Source organism: Cheilinus undulatus, linkage group 16 (assembly GCF_018320785.1).
Source record: "Cheilinus undulatus linkage group 16, ASM1832078v1, whole genome shotgun sequence".
In the NCBI taxonomy this organism is placed as follows: Eukaryota; Metazoa; Chordata; class Actinopteri; order Labriformes; family Labridae; genus Cheilinus; species Cheilinus undulatus.
This window is the reverse complement of record NC_054880.1, coordinates 2508213-2527899: the sequence shown is the minus strand read 5'-3', so window position 1 is coordinate 2527899 and position 19687 is coordinate 2508213. Positions and strand designations below refer to the sequence as shown.

The 19687-nt window shown below is 37.2% G+C and overlaps 3 protein-coding genes and 1 gene segment (V, D, J or C); 3 read left to right on the top strand and 1 right to left on the bottom strand.

The window, feature by feature from the left end:
• Nucleotides 1-19687, bottom strand: part of LOC121523649 — an 820099-nt gene that overhangs the window by 706491 nt on the left and 93921 nt on the right.
• Nucleotides 1-19687, top strand: part of LOC121523651 (immunoglobulin kappa light chain-like) — an 813481-nt gene that overhangs the window by 701629 nt on the left and 92165 nt on the right. The window lies entirely within an intron of this gene.
• Nucleotides 784-6584, top strand: LOC121523544 (gastrula zinc finger protein XlCGF57.1-like). Its single transcript, XM_041808467.1, has 2 exons — nt 784-922; nt 4259-6584. The coding sequence occupies exons 1-2, from the start codon at nt 898-900 to the stop codon at nt 6136-6138; spliced, it is 1905 nt and encodes a 634-aa protein (XP_041664401.1). The 5' UTR covers nt 784-897; the 3' UTR covers nt 6139-6584.
• LOC121523559 (gastrula zinc finger protein XlCGF57.1-like) lies at nt 11682-19647 on the top strand. The gene is made up of 2 exons (XM_041808487.1): nt 11682-11816; nt 17595-19647. Exons 1-2 carry the CDS (start codon nt 11792-11794, stop codon nt 19202-19204), a joined length of 1635 nt encoding a protein of 544 aa, XP_041664421.1. The 5' UTR covers nt 11682-11791; the 3' UTR covers nt 19205-19647.

Below are 19687 nucleotides of genomic sequence, written 5' to 3'. Positions count from 1 at the left end.
AATTTCTAAAAGTTACTGTTCACATCCCTAAAATACCTGATCTTGTTACTGTTGAATGATCTTTGACCAGATCCTTTTAAAGGCTTGAACACACCTGGATGGATTTTCATTTCTCTTGCTCCTCAATGACCTGATGACAGTGACGATAATTGTTAAGAACTAGCAGTAAACATAAAGGAGACTGTGAGGTTTGGACTTGCTGACTTTGGAGGCCATTAAGACAATGTGGACACTTTAAATCACAGCTAAAATCACCGAAATCAGTGTATTTGTTATAAGTTACATATTATATTTGTGCTGCAGTAATTTATGTTGTATTTGAATTAATTTAAGCAGGAAAAAAACCTCATTGAGATTAAGAATCTCATTTACAAGAGTGTCCTGGCCAAGACAGGCAGCAGCACAGTCAAAGACTTGGACATAAAAAAAAACAAACAATTACAATCACAGTAAAAAAAACAAATACGGAGTCACAGAGCAGCAAGTCATCAGTCAAAACATCTAAAACCTGATACATCATCCTCCAATGCCTTAAAAAGTAATACATTCATAAATTTGGGAATTATTTAGAAATTTAGCATTTAAACTTCTATCATCCAATTTATAAGTCTGAGATATTTTTTTTAACCAGTTGTTAAAATGTTTTAAATAAGGTCTGTTTTAAACACAACCTGAATGGATTCAAATTTTTTTTCTATACCATAAAATACATAAGGCATAATACATATTACTTTGAAGGGCACGTGAATGTACAGGAAGTCGGTTGTTTCCGGGTCCATTCTTGACGAGCCGAGTTAGCTTGCTCGATGTTCCTGCGTCTTTTTGGAGAAGACTAATCCTCAAATGTGTTCAGAGTTGATTTATCACTTCCATCGTTGACTCTCGGATGTTTGTAAAATGTCCGGGTTTCAGGGTCTTCCAGGTCAGTTGCTTTCTTCCTCTATAAACGTGTTTATTGTAAATGTTTCAGAGTGCTTAGCCTTTAGCTAGCGTTCCTATCCACAGTGTGTTAGCTTTAGCTAGCTCCTGATAACAGTAGAACTTTTTTTCTTTGGAAAAAAAACTCTTGCTGATTGATAAAGTTACGTTCTTTTAATGAAAAGGTAAATGCATTCGGAATAAAAATGAGAGGCTTGTATCGTTCACGTAGCGCCGGTTAGCCTCATTGCTCTGGTCTAGCCGTATGCCAGGCCCTTTTATTGTCATATCCCTTTGAGGTTTGTGATGTTGTGCAGCAGTCCTCTCTGAAGCTGATATATAACTTTAAATCCTTTAAACTTATCCAGACAGTTGGTATCAGTCCTGGAAGTATGGCAGTCTGTGTGGACTAAGCATGACTGTAGATCAGGGCTCATCAATTGAAATCAAAGCCCACCTTTAAAGGTCTGAAACATAATAATGTCAACTTGGATGATTCAGTCCAGTGTATCACACACTGAGGAGCACTTAAAAGTCATAACTTGAACTATTTCAGTCCTCTTCTTCCTGTTTTCTTGGGTTTTCACTGCCTGTTGAGGAAAGGTGTTTGGTAAATTTTCAGGTGGGCAGTGTTGCCAAAAAAGTTCATACCATTACTTTTGTATAGAAAGTCAGAGAGCAGGGCCAGAAGGAAGGGGTGGAGGAGGAGGAGAGAGAGAGAGCAAGTTGAACTGGCTTAGCTCAAAGAACAGGTCGTAGGTCATAATGAGTTTATTTTATTTTATTTTGATCTTTTATTATTATTATTAATCAGCCTTATTGTGATTTTAAGATTTAATATTTTTAATCAGTATTTTTTATTTTAATTGTAACAATTCAGCATTTATTCAATGATTATGATTTGTTTGCTATGCCCATACTAAATGGCAATTAAAGTAATTAACCTACATTTAAAGTACAGAGTTAAAACTTTTTATTTTACACGCCTCAATGTATTGTGGTCTCAGGTGGTGTGCATGTAACTGACATAAGGTTCTAATAGGTGACTCTAGCCTAAATAAATTACAACAGGTCCTTGGGATCATTTTTCCAGATCTCTGGAGTTCTCCCGGCAACCAACAAATGCACAGATCATGAGAAAGTAGATGTCGTTAACAAATGTGTACACTGGTGAATGATCACTCTGGCTATCCGATGATTTTCATGAGTGTAGGAAGTAGGGCACGCATTTGGAAGTAGACATTTAGGAAGCTGGGCCCAATACGCTGGCCTCCAGGTTGAACAGTTAATAGCTATTCTGTCCGGACACCCCAGTAGATCCCTGTTAACTGGACCCTTTAGACAGAGACCTGGAACACAGCCTCCTGTACAGGGGCTTGTGGAATTAAACACACTATACATTGCTTTAACTCTCTGCCTAGTTCTTGAGGAGGAGGCCCATCTTGCCACAGATTTTCAAGCTACTACAACTCTGTGACATCAAAGAATATATTTTAAAAATGTAGTTTAACTACATGTAGTCTGGACCAGTATTAACATTTTTAAAGTATGAAATTTAAATCTGTATGAGTTAAATTAACACTGTCAGTTTTGGTACCTGAACAACCCAGTTGAAGATGTATTCTCTTGTTTTTCTTGCCAATAAGGAAAGATCATATTAAACTGTTCAACTCCTCAGTAGCTACTCAGTAGCTACTCAGTACTTATAAACTTTAAATTGAATACTTTTTACTTTCACTTGAGTAGATTTATAGACCAGTACTTTTACTATTACTTAGCTAAGCCTCAGTGAGATCAGAAATCTCATTTGCAGGTGTGCCCTGGCCTAAACAGGCAGCAGATCAACAAATCCTGGGTCACAGAGGATAAAGTCATTTGTCAGATCATCTACAACCTGATGCATGTTCATCTAGTGTTGTTTATCTGGCTGGAATAAAGGTAAAGTTGTGTTTATGTTTCTGAGCAGCGCTCTCAGTGGTTGTTGTTGGTATTCCTTTGAGGCATTATGACCTAGAATTGTAAATATCAAATGTGCTTGATGTTTACGTTTTGAAGTCTGGGAGGCTACAACAGTTGTAAAAAATTTGGTTTTGTCCCCACACACTTGAGGATTAGTCAGACAAATAATCATTTAATGATTATGATCAAACATGGTTGATATTTACGATTCAGGATCTGGGAGGCTACGACGCGATTTGGAGCAGTAAATTAATCATATTGACACCACACTCATGCAGACTACTCAGACAAATAATTGTTTGTGACGAGGCTCAAGTCGGGATTCGCCCCCACGATCGTTGGGGGAGTCAAATCTTGCCTAAAACCAGGCTTAAAGTCTTGTAGTGTGTGGCCGGCTTTACCCAGCGTTTCAGTGAGTCAATCTTTGCTGTAAATGCTCATCTCATACCTTCCTTTATGTGCCTTGGGAACTTGAAAATAAAATTTGGGGGTCCTGTGTTCATGTTTCATAAAATGTTAATTGTGCCAGTCAGGTACCCGCAGGTGTCTGTTTCAAAACTAAAAAAACTGACAAGAAACTGGGGTTTTAGACCATGGTCTCTGAGCTAAAAAAAAAATATATATATATATATATACATATATATACTTCTACTTATTTTAGTTATATTATCACTGGATAATTATCCTTTTTTTCTTCATGGTGTCTTCTGTGATAGTAGATTTTTATGGGTCTCTGCTCTTGTTGGTTAGCTCTTATTGATAAATTTAAAAAGACATTATTTCCTTTACCGGAGTCTTAAAGCTGTTTGTGTATCAGTAAGGGGTTCTGAGTGTGTCAGAGGTCAGTGATCTCATTGACTCTCTGTCAGAAGCCTATTTAGAGCAATGCACAACAGTGTACAGCCCATCATTGTGAAACATGTGATGGAGACAAAATAATGAAGGGAACTGTAAGGACTACTGTAAGAGCTCTGTTATTTAAGCAGAAGCTTTTAACACCTGAACAGATGTCACTTTCTTCTTGTAAGTAGGAAAGAGTTGTGTGTGATGACGACTTTCTTCTTGGTTATAACTTTGACAAACTAATACAATAGAGAGCTTCATGTCAGCAGATGTTAACTTTCAAGCTGTAATCCACATTTTTTCAATGGGGTGTCCACAGAGAGGATCATATTTCTGTATTTTGTAGACCCTGTCTTTGAAACCCACTACATCATAACTAAAATAATTAAGGCAATGTCTTTGAAAAGATAAGGAACACAGAATCAACAGTATGTTTCATATTATATGTGTAACATCCCTCCAAGAAAGTAGAGCCATCAGGGATTTAATGTGAACCGAGAATTTAACTTAAAGTCGTATGCTGGATTTTTCTCCACAGATGTCCACCAGCTGAAGGGGATAAAAGAGGAGGTGTTCCCAGAGCAACACGAGAGGAGCTCTAGTCTAAACCAGGAGGAGCCACCAGAACCAGCACACATTAAAGCAGAACAAGAAGAACTTTGGATCAGTCAGGAGAGAGAGCAGCTTCAAGGAGCAAAGGAGGCTGATATCAACAGGTTCACATTCACTCCTATCCCTGTGAAAAATGAAGAAGATGGAGAGAAACCTCAATCTTCACATTTTAATGAAAACCAAAAGGAGGAGAAAAGAGACACAGAGTATTTAAAAAAAGAAGCTGATGGAGAGGAATGTGGAGGATCAGAAGCAGACAGAGATTTTGATCCGGACATTGAGGAGACCTCACAACTTTCTGGATCTGACACTGATGACAGTGCTGATTGGGAGGAGAGTGATGAACCTCAGGAAGGTTTAAACCCTCTGCAAAACAAAGACATAGCTGTAAGTGAAAAGAAATGTAACCTTGGAGAAAAATCAGTTAGCTCCACTGAATGTGCTCCAAACTTTGGACAGAAGCAACCACAGCAGGAAAACAAAGAAACCCAAACAAGAAAGAAACCATTTATTTGCACAGTTTGTAAGAAAAGCTTTGTATTGAGACACATGTTAGTGACACACACAAGAGTCCACACAGGAGAGAAACCATTCAGCTGTTCAGTTTGTGGTAAAAGTTTTTCCCAACAAGGAAATCTGAAAACGCACTTGACTGTCCACACAGGGGCCAAACTATTTAGTTGCTTTGTTTGTCATAAGACCTTTTCTCAGCGTGGAAGTCTGAAGAAACATTTAACTGTCCACACAGAGGAAAAACAATTTAAGTGTTCCCTTTGTCATAAAAGCTTTACTAACCAAATGTATCTGAGGAAACACCTGTATATCCATACAGGGGAGAAACCTTTTAGCTGTTCAGTTTGTGGTAAAACTTTTTCCCAACAAGGAAATCTGAAGCAACATATGACTGTCCACACAGAGGAAAAACCTTTCAGTTGTTCAGTTTGCCATAAAAGATTTTCCCAGCAAGGAAATCTGAAAAAGCACTTGACTGTCCACATGGAAGAAAAGCCATTTAGCTGTTCAGTTTGTCATAAAAACTTTTCTCACCAGATATATCTGAAGCAACATTTGAACATTCACACAGGGGAGAAACCATTTAGTTGTTCTGTTTGTGGTAAAAGATTTGCAAGAAGTGATGGAGCCAGGTGGCACTCTTTAACCCACAAAAAGGAGAAAGAGTTTAGCTGTTCTATTTGTCAGAAAGGATTTTCTCACCATGTAAGTCTGAAGAAACACTTGACTATCCATACAGGGGAGAAACCGTTTAGCTGTTCTGTATGTCATAAAAGATTCCCTGACAAAGCACATCTAAAGCAACACATGACTGTCCACACAGGGGAGAAACCATTTAGCTGTTCATTTTGTCATCAAAGATTTACTTGGCAAGGAAATCTGACGCAACACCTGGCTGTCCACTCAGGAGAGAAACCATTTAGTTGTGCTGTTTGTGGTAAGGGATTCAGAAGAAGTCGAGATGTAAAGAGACACTCCATCGTACACAGCGAGGAGAAACCATTCAAGTGCTCACTGTGTGATAAAGCATTTTTGAGGAAGATTACCTTAGATGAACACGTGCTTCGCCATTCTTTAGAAAAACCTTTCAGCTGTTCAGTTTGTGAGAAAGGTTTCATAAAGAGAGTAGAATTGAAAGCGCACATGATGACACATACAGGAGAGAAACCATTTAGTTGCTCCATTTGTGGTAAAAAATACAGAAACATTGCAGATGCAAGAAGACACTCTTTGATCCACACAAGGGAAAACAATTCAGATGCAGCATTTGTGATAAAAGATACCAAAAGGTAGATCATTTCAAAAATCACAAGTTTGATGGCAAGAGCTGTGGAAATCCAAACCCCGTCCAGTTAGGAGGAAGTGACATAATGATTACAGTTATGTTTTTTATTCTTGTATTTTTCATCGGTGTTTCCACCTCGTGTCTTATGCTGTAATTGTGCTACATGTGGCTTAGTGATAAGCTCATGATGTATTCATTTGGATCTTTGTAAATAGTATAACCAAAACTATGGCCTTGACCTGCTCTTTCTGCGACGTGTCTTGAGATAATCTTTGTTATGAAACTGTACTATACAAAGAAACAAGGTTCCCTTCACATTACCCCAATCCCCTAGCTGAGTGGTTCTCAACCTTGAGATTGCGAGACAATGAGAGAGGGTCTCCAGATGCCCTGAAATGAAACTGAGAATATTTTCAAATTATACTGTTGCCACTTTCCACCAATTTTGCCAAATTTTAACCCCTTTTCATAATTTTTCCCACCATTTTTAACGATTTATTTATTTATTATTTTTACCATTTAACAGCTATTTATGTCCATTTTAAACCATTTCCAACACCTTTTTGCACCTGTTTTTGCCACTTCTAAACCAATTCTTGCCACTTAAGCCTCTGTTGACCCATTGCAACTCTTTCCACTTCTTACGCCCAATTTTTCCCAATTTACCCACATTTCACTATCTGATATGCCCATTTTTGTCTGTTTAACCAATTTCTGCTTATTTTTTTCTTTCTGAGTTAACACTTTTTTGCCTGTTTATATCAAGTTTTCATTCCATTTCACCAAATTTCCACCCATTTTTGCCAATTTAAAGCCATTTCAGCCACTTTTTAACTCCCTTTCACCATTATTTCTGTCAATTTTTGTCACTTTAACCCATTTCTGCTACTTCAAAACCCAATTGCACCAATTTACACCATTACACCAATTTTTAATCTATTTTAATTCTTTTTTTAAGAAGAAGAATTTACATTTTTAAGAAGGCTATTTACTATTTTGTTTATTTGATAAGAGTGGTTATTTTTTTGGGTTAAATATAAAATATGATTGTCACAGCTTGACTTTACAATAGACCATGATTTTCCTGACCGACATGGTCCCCCAGTTTGGCTGGGTACCAGAAAACTTTCCCCTTTATAACCCCTTATGGGCGACCTTGTGCACACGTCTATTCATGATTGTGCATTGCTGTGTTTAACCACCTTCAGGTACAGTTTGGGTCCCCAGTATCTGGTGCCTTTATTTTGGGGTCACAGGCTGAAAAGGTTGAGAACCCCTGCCCTAGCATTATATTTGAATGCTCTGTTGTTTTCCTTACAGACTATGTAAGCTGCTCTGTTCAGGCTGGCTTTGTTCTCTCTTCACTGAAAACAGCTGTCAGCAGAACTCACCTAAAAAACAATTTTAGACCCTGAGATACTGACTGATCATATGCCTTTTCCAACATCCTAACCCTGTCCAAATTTTTGGAAAAAGTAGTTGCCATCCAGCTTCAAGACCATCCAAAACACAACCGCCTCTAGGAAAAACTTCAGTCCTGTTTCTGCTTCACCCACAAGTATAGAACTTGTGGGTGACTTTGTCACAGTCAGTGATGGCAGCAGATGACGGTCCTCCATCTCTCCTTATCCTTCTCAACCTGACGACTGCATTCAAAACTGCTGATCACAACATTCTCCTACACCTGCCTACAGTATGACATTGGATTCTCAGACCTTTTTTGAAATGGCTTCATCCTATCTGTATGAAAGAATGGAGTTTGTTGCATTAGGTGGTGCAATTTTCACTGCTCTTGGTTGGTTTTACTCATATATTTAAGATGGAACTTTTGCTGTCAACATATGTAATCGCTTCTCTTACAAGTCTTATTACCTGTGGTGTACCATAAGGTTCGATTTAAGGTCCAATTTTGTTCTCCATTCATGTTCTGACACTAGGTGGTACTCTTAACCCTGAGGCATCGCTAGGGACATTTTTGTCCATTTGGGCAGATTTTTCCTCTTTCTCTGCTCACCATTTTGGCTGTGTTAGTACATATGGTCTATTTTTTTGCAACAAAGTATCTTTCTAGGCAAATTTTTGAATTCAAATTTCAATTGCTCTCATAGGTCAGGGGAACACTGTGAAACAATTTTACTACCCTTTAAAGCCCTTAAGGACAAAAATGTCCACTTCCAAAAAACTGCTTTAAAAACTTAACAGATTAATATTTTTTTCTGCTTTTTTTATTTGCATAAATATCTTAAAGAACTTCAGCTGTGCTCAAAACTACCAAACATTCAATCATTTTGAGGATTTTAACCCTTTAAATGCCAGTTTGATTACTTAAAGTAAATGTTGTTTTTTATGGGAAAAAAAAAAGGTGAAATTATGAGAAATCTTTCTTAACCAAATGTTGGATGGCTGGGGCATTATTTCTCAATCCAGCTTGGATATGTCAATGATTAGCCAAATATTGATTTTGATCCATTGTTAGTTTTTGTGTAGCATCCGATTTCAAATTAACTACCCTTTTGAGTCACTAAGGACAAAAATGTCCATTTCAAAAAACAACAATAAAAATAGTATACATTAATCTATCTATACCTTTTTTGCTTTTTTTTTTTTTTTTTTTTTTTTGCTTTTTTGGTCAAATCTTTTGATCAACCTCAGTTCTAATTAGAACAATCAACTATTGAATAATTTTGAGGATTTTAACCCTTTAAATGCCAGTTTAAATACAGGATGGTCATTTTTTTTTTCTAAAAAACCACACAAAACAGTAATTATTTTCCAGAAAACTAATGTTGGGGGGTAGGGGGTGTTTTTCTAAATCAGTCCAGGGTATGTCAAACGTTAGCCAAAATATTGACTTTAATGCATTAATAGTTTTTGTGTAGCATTCAAATAAAAATTTACTATCCTTTCGAGTCACTTGTGGACAAAAACGTCCCACTGACTTCCATTGACGACATTTTTTGATCTTGAAGTAATCAAACTAGCATTTAAAGGGTTAAAATCCTCAAAATGATTGAATGTTTGGTAGTTTTGAGCACAGCTGAGGTTGTTTAAGAGAGTTTTTGCAAAAAAAAAAAGGCAGAAAAAATATCAATCTGTTAAGTTTTTATAGCAGTTTTTTGGAAATGGACATTTTTGTCCTTAATGGCTTTAAAGGGTAGCAAATTAAAGTGATGCCTGAGGGTTTAACGAGTCAGAAATAATTTGACTATTTATCCATATTCACACATCAAGATCCAAAGTTCTCTCGTCTCTCTGTGCACAAATATCACCACTAGAGCTTGGCTTTTGGTTTTTCCAAAGTTGACGCTCAAATCCAAAAGGGATCAGACATTTGCTGTTGGGCCCCTCGGCTTTGGAACAACCTCCTCAAGGAGAAAAGGCTCACAGATTCAGAAGGATTTTTTAAATCATTCCTTAAAACTCACTTTTACAGACTTGCTTTTACCTCATGTTGCTTTTTATTATTCTTTGATTTCCTGCTGCTTTGTTTATCCATTTTTATCCTTCTGTTGCTTTGTCTTAAGATGTTTTTTAATTCACTCATTATTCTGTCTGCTAACAGTTTTTAATCCTCTTATTTTATTTTTATTTCTACTGATGTGCTGTCGGCTTCTTAAAGTTGTCTATAGATTGTTTTGATCATATCATATTGTGTTTTATTGCTCTTTGAACTTGCTATTATTATCATCTACTACTTTCAATACCATTTGTGTCATTTCCATTCCTCTCAGTTGTCTTTTTTTTTGTTGACTTTTGTTGCTAAAAAAAGTTCTGACTTCTTTTTTGGCCCAATTATTGATGTTTATTTCATTATTCCCTAGTTCATGCCTTTGCTATGTCTGTTAAAGCACTGTTTAATGTTTTCAAAAGTGTTATATAAATAAATAGGGATGCACAGATATTGATACTGATAGTGTCAGGTATTGTGCTGATACTAAGCCCACTTACTCGTACTTGCATTCATAAAACATGCAGAACTGTACTTGATTTCATATTAAAGCATGGTTTTACCTCTAATTGTGTGCATGTCATCAAAGTTGGAGCCATGTCTTCAATTTGTTAATATTTTCACCTAAATGAGGAAAAAATTGGGGAGAATAAAAGTGATGCACTGATGAATTATATTCATAAGGATTACCTTCACGGGATTTATGGCAGAGTGGCTAGATGGAAACCCTTTCCTCAACACATGCAAGCCTGTTTGGAATTTGAAAAAGCACCTGAGACTGTGAGAAATATCATTCTCTGGTCGTTATGACTGGCAGAAACCAGGCATAGCTCATAACCTGTCGAGTACCATCAGTGACGTATGGTGATGGCTGCATCATGCTGTAGGGGTGTTTTTCAGCAGCTTAATGAAAACCTGTTCTACAGCACCCAGGACCTCAGACTAGACTGAACATCACAGTTAACCTAAGCACACAGCCAAGACAACACAGGAGTGGCCTAGGGACAACTCTGTGAATGTGGCATACTAATGACAATAATATTTCAGTTTTCTTTTTAATAAATTTCTTTTAAAAGCTGTTCTCATTTTGTCGTGATGGGGTACTAGGTATAGATTAATACAAGACATTTTTTTCTTTTTTAAGTGGCGGAAATGGGCTTCCATATGCCTACAATGAAAAGTGTGTTTTTATTTAATTTTTCTTAATAATTAGTATCATTATTGTATCAAAAGTGACTAAATGAATCAGTCAACAGGCTGAAATTTGTATCAGATAGAGTAAAATACAATTCTCGGGGGCCCTTGTGTTAAAAAAAAATGTCCAAATAGTGTGGTCCAGCATTACAAAATAGTGCAAGTACATTTAATTTTGCCATTGTAAAAAAAATGCTCATACATTTTATATATATTTGCAAAAATGATGCAACATTTGTTGCTTCGCTAGCCAGCTAAGTGGAGCCCTGTGCATTATTCTTGCTAGGGGCCCTTAATCCGTAGCTACGCCCCTGACTGTATCCAATGAAAAACAAAACATTCACGATCACGTTTGGTCATCAACTTACTGTGCCTGGCCCAACTTTTTCTCTGAGCATCCAGCATTTTTTTTCTTTTTTAAAAAAATATGAAATCGGTCATTTTGACGAAAAAATGTTATTATTCAGGTCCAGGCATTTAAGTCAAACTTTTATTGTGAAGGTGGTTAACACCATGTGTAAACTTCAAGGTAATTTACGATACTTTCAAATGATCACAAAATTAGGTGGGCGTCTTATTTTAAACTACAAATCAAAGCAGCGTTTTCTAGCATCTTCACACATAGATAGCTTTGCTGCTGCTAAACAGACACATTCAGGAGGCATTTATTACAAATATGCAATCATTGAACCGCTCTGTTTTCTCGAGAATAATCAAAGCCTGTCGCTTTATTTAAAACGCCCAGATTACCATATTACAATCCCACCAAACCCTCATTTGAGTTCCATATCAACAATGCCCTATAACCTCTGTAACATCCACATCGCCTTCACTTTTATTGTGAAGGCCACATGAATGGACAGGAAGTGGTATTTTCGTTCCCCGGTCTTGGAAAATTTTCCCCAGTGAGCGCAGGTAGCCTGTGGGAAGATCCAGCGTCTAAGGAGAGCGGATTAATCCCATATTAATCGCCAAAGTTGACTTTCGTCTTCCCTCGTTGACTCTCGTATGTTCGTAAAATGTCCGGATTTCTAGATTTTTCAGGTTTGTTTGATTTCTTCTTTTCTAAACCTGTTTACTGTAAATGTTCCAGAGAGCTGAGCCTTTGGCTAACGTTCACAAAGCTCAGTGTTAGCCCCGGCTAGCTCCGGACAAAATACAACATTATTTCCTAGACCCCAAAACTCTTAACGGGTGTCCGTGTAATGTTTAGAATGCGTCTTAAAAACCTCCTTATTGTGAGTGGAAACCAGCCATGAAAATGCGTTAAGTGTTATCCAGACTGAGGGACTATACCGTTCGCGTAGCTCCAGTTAGCTTCGCGGTTCTGGTTTTGGTTGTGAAACGGGGCCTTCTGTTATTGTAACTAGCAGAGGTGGGGGTGTCGTGCAGCTGTCCTCACTAAAGCTAACGTGGTTGGCTGGAGTCCCCAAAGCCCTAGATAATGGCTTTATAACTCTCCAGTCCTGTTTAAGGGATTCTTGATTCAACAGGTCTGGCAGCGATCAGGCCTGGATGTGGCTAGTGAAACTGAACTCAGCTTTCCAAAAATGTGGTTAATCTCAGTTAATTCATGATTTAACGGGGGTGGAGGTATTTACGGGGGTTAACTTTGAGCTTGTACCAGACTGTTGGTATCGGTCCTGAAAGGATCCCAGTCTGGACAGTCTTAGTATGTCTGTAGATGAGAGCCCTGTTATCTACAGACTGTTAAAATATAACAAGGCCAGCTTTAAGAAAATTTCCTCAAGTGAAGGCCTGGAACTTCATAATGTCAAACTAGTTATACAGTTCAGTGTCGTTCATTAACAACCTCTCAGGAGGTGTTGACCCCTTAGAATTCTGGGTAAAATAAGTCAGTCAAAAATGCCTATGCAGCAACACCAAAATTAAATTGATTGCTGCGTTTGAACCATTTGCAGTATAAGATGTCTTCAGAAAGGTAAGACTCTTGAATTTCTTCCCAAATTGTCAGACTCCCTGTGAGTGCTACCGGAATTGAGTAATACAACAAAACACTAAAATCGTTGTTTGAATTTGTATGTTAAAATAGAGGCCTGTAGCCAGTTTTAACTAGAGTTGCTGTATTAGCTGGAAAACTCAACTGGATCAAAGAAGGAAGCTTTAGCTATTTCGAGTGCAAATATAATAACAATAGAAAAAAAATGGGGATTATTACAGAAGCGAATTAGGGCCATTTTAGAAAGGAGAAAATAATTTTGGATAGGTCGAGATTAAAGCCGAAATGACGAGAATAAAGTCGAAATTTTGTTCCGCTGTTAGTAAAAACAAGTTTAAACTTTTTTCTTGTCATTTCGACTTTAATCTCGACTTTATTTTTTTTCTTTTGAAAATGGTCCTAATCTGCTTCCGTAGGATTGTATACCTGTTAGTGTGTAGAAAATTCAGTTACAATGCTAATAATTGCCTGGGGAAAAAAATAAGCATTATTACAGCAAATGGAGTGGACTGCTGAGAACAACATGGGTAAATTTGAAATTATAGAAAACAGTCTATGTATTTTTATGGATATAATTATGTTTTGGACTGAATATTTGACTGGATTCAAATTTTTTTAACTCTTGCTGAAGCAGCAGGGTTTTTTATCAGGAGAGTACAGGAGAGCTTCTAATGGTCAGCTGTGTCCCTTTTGTTATCACTTGTTTGAAGCCTGACAAACTGCATTAATTGTCGCTGCATCCTGGAATAGTTTACACAGTCAGAATCCTTAGAATCAGAGCTTTCTGGTGGTGTATAACATGTTATAGTCACATTTTGTAAATAACTAAATAATTCAAAAGTGGGCCCTCAGATTTCAAAGGGTTAAACACTCCAGGAAAGGGAAGTATTTCCATCATCTTTATCCTTTTGTCTGATCTTTTTTTTTTTTTTTTAAACTAGTTCAGCAAAGATGTTTGGTAAATGTTTAGGTGGGCTCCATATGCCATAGGCAGCCTGGAGTTTTCAGAATGAAACTACAGTTTAATAAGAATAATTAGATATTGTGATTACATGTAATGAGGAGGGGTTGCCTGGGGGTCTTCCCCCTAGAAATATGAGGAACCAACTCTTACTGTCCAGCAATCTGGTTAATATTTTGCAGTGATATGTGGTAAAAGTAGAAATGTAAAGTTATAATTAAGTGAAAATAGTTCATCATGAATCCCTGTGTTTTAAGATTTACTCTGCATTTTTTTTCATTTGTTTATCTTAGAAATTAGCAGTTTAATGTTAAAGACAGGATCATTGGACATTTGTTTTTACATAATATTTGAATTAAACAGTCTTAGAGTTTAAATAGGTCAGAAACTTTAGGCAGGCCCAAATAACAGCTAGAAAACATGAAAGAAAGATTTCTCTACAGTCAGGAGATTAAATATTTTTTTATATTGCAATGAAACCTTTTAATTTGAACAACCTTAAGTTGATCCTTTTTTAAATCATAGCCTTTCGATAAAGTTTAAACTTGGAAACTCAAGACAGTAAACTGTCTTTTCGCTCTGTGTCTCAGTAACAACATTCTTAGACATCTTCAATAATTGTCAGTATGTTATATGCTTGTCTATAATCCACTCTTGTTATTTTAACTTTGGGGATGTTTTAAGGATGGCCAAGGAGAGACAAGAAACATGGTGAGTAGGGAGAGGCATGCAACCATGGGTTGGGGCAGGGAAAAGATGTACAGGGCTCTACTGTGCAACTTATTAACTACTTGCAAATCAGCTATTAAAAATATTCTTAAAACAGTAAATGATCATCTAAATAGCACAGGCCATATTTGCTGTCAAGTGCCACATGCCAGTGTGTAACCTCATTCACCCCTGCTCTTTAACCAATGAACACACATTGCACGCTTTAGGTCAGCCAGCTGTAGGACAGAGAGGGCAAACTAAACAGCAACAGTTAACCCAGGTAGAAGTCAGACAGCTTTTTATTTCTCCTTCATTAATCTGATCCAGAGGTACTGCCTCTGCTGATAGAAGCTCTGTCTGCTTTCATGCCTTTAAAAAAATGTCATATAAATGCTTACAAATCTGAGAAACAAACCTAGAAAAACAGGAGGTAGAGCCTACAGTTTCTGCATAGTCTGGTCATCTATAAATGATCTTTTCTTGTGAGATGATAGACTCTCCCTCATCAAAAGCCTTGTTCATTGATGATCTCTACCTCCCTCTTGTCACTGCCCAATCCAATCCAATCCACTTTATTTATATCGCACATTTTATAAACTGAACGTTTCCAAAGTGCTGCACAAAACATCATTAAAAACAAAACAACTGGTATACCAGAGCTCAAGATAAAACCAATAAAACCAAGGGAATATATTAAAACAATAGATAATAGCTAAAACAAAAAACAAAACACAAACAATAAATATAAATACAAAAAAAATCTCTGTGAATATAAACCAATAATCCAGATCATTAACAGGAGGGATTTTTCTGTATATAACCAAAAAAGATAGGCACCATCAATTCTACACTATATGAGCAATAGTATTTGGCCACACATTTTAATTATTTAATTCAGGAGACCGGTCGCTACAGGCACAGTGCTTAACAAATTTATTAGACCACCTGTCTCAGAGACCATCCAGCATCATGAAGTGCTTTAATGCAGACTCTTCCATTTTCAGTGAGCTCTCCACGTTTTACCATTGAACAGGAATGAGGAATTTCAAACTAAATTCATCTTTTTATACCCAAATTCGAGCCGGCTCACTGGGCTTCTATAAGAAGTCAGAAATGAATCAAGCATAACATTCAACCACTGAAACTATTTTTTTCTGCTCAGGAATGCAAGTAAATAATTATAATTTGACATATGAATCAAGAAATAATAATGTTCTTTACTATTTTTTCAATTAATTTTTTTGTAAATCAGTAAATTTAATAATTCATGGATAACAATAATAATTATATTTTAGCATTAAAAATATCATTTGGGTTAAAGATCTTCTACATATTGGTATATTAACCATTGCAGAAACATAAAAAATGTTTTTGGTTTTACCAATTTTTTTGATATTGAGTCTACTGTTTCCGAGTCCCAGTCTGATCCTTATATTTGCCTGGAATATACGATGACAGTGATATTTCTCAAGTGCAACTAGAGCTGCTATAGGACTGTTTCCCCCCTCACCCTTCCTTCTTTACCCAATGTTACCTTAAAATGAAGTGAAAGTTCTTTTTTAGGAAAACCAGCATCTCCATTATCTTTTCTGTGATCCCTTTTGGTCTTATTGCTCTTTCCTGGGTATTTATCTTTCCTCTTAAAGTCCAGAGTTTGCTACCTCAGTGTAGCAGCCTTCTCTTCTGTTGCTTTAGTGAAGTCCCCGTATTCTGTTGGATGTCTAGTTCGGAGATGCTGTATCAGATTGGTAGTCATAAGGACAAACTTTTTATGTTTTGTCAGACTTTTTTGATTTTTGGATCCACTAAATCTCAAAGGATGTCTTATTGACACACCCTGGAGAACGTGATGGGGAATCATAGCTTACACTACGCCTATTTTCCCAAACTCAAGGTGACCTAAATGATCAGCTGGGCTGATTGGACCAAATTCTCCAAACATTTAGAAAAATGCCTATACTGGCTCTGAACCAATACCTGCGATTTGGATCGGGACTCCCCTGGTTGTAATCACTCCATGAGAAAACCAACCTGGCCTTCTTAAGGGTTTGGAAACTAAACCTTTATTCACATTTTTCTTTTTTGTTTCAAAGTCTGGTAGCAGTTATCTTAGATTCTCTTACTTTACTCATGTTGTGTGTATTTAGTGTTGGATACTGATTTGTTGTACTTGTAGTGTCATCTGGGATAAAAGGATGTTTTTTAAGGGTCACCGACATTCATTGACTCTGGGACATCACTTCATCAGGCGTCGCTTTCTTGTAATAAGGAAGGAGCTGTTTGTGTTGAAGATTTTCTTCTTGATTATAACTTGATTATGTTAATAAGATTAAGAGCTTCATGTCAGCAGATTTTTTTAAGCTGTAATGGACTCATTTTAAAGCAGTGATTCACAGCTGGAGTGTAGGGACCCGGAGGTGGGTAGTGGAGCTGTTTTCTTGGGGTCGTGAATGTTTCCCTTCCAGAAACAATAATAATGATGATAAAAATGTAGTATAGCACGCTAATTATTACGTGCATGGTTTACAGAAACTTTGAGCAGACATGCATCCATATATTTTACTTAGTTTAAATCAATAAGTCTTTGTTTGTATAGCATCAATTCATAACTGAACTTATCTCAGACACTTTACAAGAGGGCAGGCCTCGACCATATTCTCTTTTGTTGCCTATTATAAAAGACCAGTGTTAATCCTTAATATTCTTGTGAGTATGTGTAAATTTTAGTTGTTTGCTTGAGGGTTTGACTTGTTTATGATAATTAGGTCATTCATTGAAAAAATTACCAAAATAAATTTGAACAGTTGGACAATTTTTGACATTTGGGTCACAGTTTCTCATAGGTAGGTGGCGGTGGGTCCTAAAGGTTGGCTAGTTGAGAACCACTGTTATGCCAACAGTGAGAATCATATTTGTGTGATTTCTATCTCTAACGCCATTGTCATTAAGGATATGAAGGAATGTGCCAGAACAGGCTCTACAAGTTGCTTTGTATATGGCTCCAAATCCATGCGCCTGTTATAATTTGTGAAGTGCAAAGAGCCGACCAAACCTTAGCATGACTACTGAACATTCATGCATTTACAAATGTGCAACACATCGCTCCAGAGAAGAACATAGAGATATCAGTGATTTACTATGAAGAAATGAACATTTTTCAGAATATTTTATGTTTGATTTTTCTCCACAGATGTCCAGCAGGTGGTGGTGAAAGAAGAAGAGGTTCCACTTGAGGAACAGGAATGGAACTCCAGTCTGAACCAGGAGGAGCCAGCACAACCAGCCCACATCAAAGAGGAACAGGAGGAACTGTGGATCAATCAGGAGAGAAACCAGCCTCAAGGAGCTGAGGAGGCTGATATCATCAAGTTCACATTCACTCCTGTCCCCATGAAGAGTGAAGACGATGATGGAGAGAAACCTCAGTCCTCACGGCTTGATGGAAACCCACGAGATGAGAAAAGAAACAGAAAGCGTTTGAAAACAAAATCTGATGGGGATGACTGTGGAGGATCAGGAGCAAACAGAGACTTGAATCCAAACAATCATTTACAGCCTCTAAAACAAACTTCAGACCTTTCTGGATCAGGAACTGATGACAGTGTTGATTGGGAGGGGAGTGGTGAAGCTAAGGAAGGTTTAAAGGATTCAGAAAATAAAGATGTACCTGCAAATGATGTCAGATGTAACACTGCGGACACGTCAGTTCAGCAAAAGAAGCAGCAACACAGAGGCACCCATTCAGGGGAAAAACAATTTAGTTGCTCAGTTTGTAAAAAGAGTTTCCCATCCCGAAACAGTTTGATCAGGCATGAAAGAGTCCACACAGGGGAGAAACCATTTAGCTGTTCAGTTTGTGGTAAAGGGTTTTCCCTACAAGGAAATCTTAAAAAGCACTTGAGTGTTCACACAGGGGAGAAACCGTTTAGCTGTTCAGTGTGTCACAAAAAATTTTCCCGTAAGGGACATCTAAAGCAACACTTGACTGTCCACACAGAAGAAAAACCATTCAGCTGCTCAGTCTGTGGTAAAAGATTTACCCAACTAGGAAATCTGAAGCAACACATGAATGTCCACACTGAGGGAAAACCTTTTAGCTGTTCCTTTTGTCAAAAAGGATTTTCTGATGAAGGAAGCCTGACAAAACACTTGACTGTCCACACAGGGGAGAAACCATTTTGTTGCTCTATTTGTGGAAAGGGATTCATGAAAAATGGAGAGCTAAAAAGACACGCTGTTGTCCACACAGGGGAAAAACCATTTGAGTGTTCAGTGTGTTTTAAAAGATTTCCATGGAGGACCACCTTAAATGAACACATGCGTCGCCATTCATCAGAAAAACCTTTTAGTTGCTCAGTTTGTGAGAAAGGTTTTGTCAATAGAGCAGAATTGGCAGTGCACATGAGCGTACACACAGGAGAGAAACCGTATAGTTGCACAGTATGTGGTAAAGGATTCACTACAAGTGGAGATGTTAAAAGACACTCTGTTGTCCACACAGGGGAGAAACCATTTGAATGCTCAATTTGTGGTAAAACATTTCCAAGAAAGATCACCCTAGATGAGCACATGCTTCGCCATTCGTCAGAAAAACCTTTCAGCTGTTCAGTTTGTGAGAAAGGTTTTGTCAATAGAGCAGAACTGACAGTGCACATGAGAGTGCATGTAGAAGATAAACCGTATAGTTGCTCTGTTTGTGGCAAGGGATTCACAAATAGTCAAGGTGCTAGAAAACACTATTTGATCCACGCAAGGGAAAACCCCTCACTTGCATTGTTTGTGGAAAACAATTCCAACTAGTAGAGCATTTCAAAGATTGCTCATGTGCTGGTGAGAGCAGTAAGGAAATCTTCAGTAAGTTGTAATTAATTTCATCCGTCCAGTTAGGAGGAAGTGACTTGATAGAATTTCTGTTTTTATTTTTGTGTTTTTCATTGTTGTATCTACTGTATTTCTTATAGTAAGAAATAAGGAGGATAAACTTCATTTTTCTACATATAACTAAGATTCAGTTTGGATCTTTGTAAATAGAATAACCAAGACTAAAGTCTAGACCTGCTCTTTCTGTAATGTGTCTTGAGATAATCTTTGATATGAAATGGTAATATACAAGGGACAAAAGATTTTTTTGTTAACATTAATAGTTCTCTTTGGTTTCACACTGTATGAAATTGTTTTCAAAAAGTGGTTTAACCAGCCTTAATGGAACCCTGGTCATTATTTGTTGCTTATCATTGAAATAAAGTCCCTGTCAACCAAAAGTAGAAGTCTGTCTTCAAACAC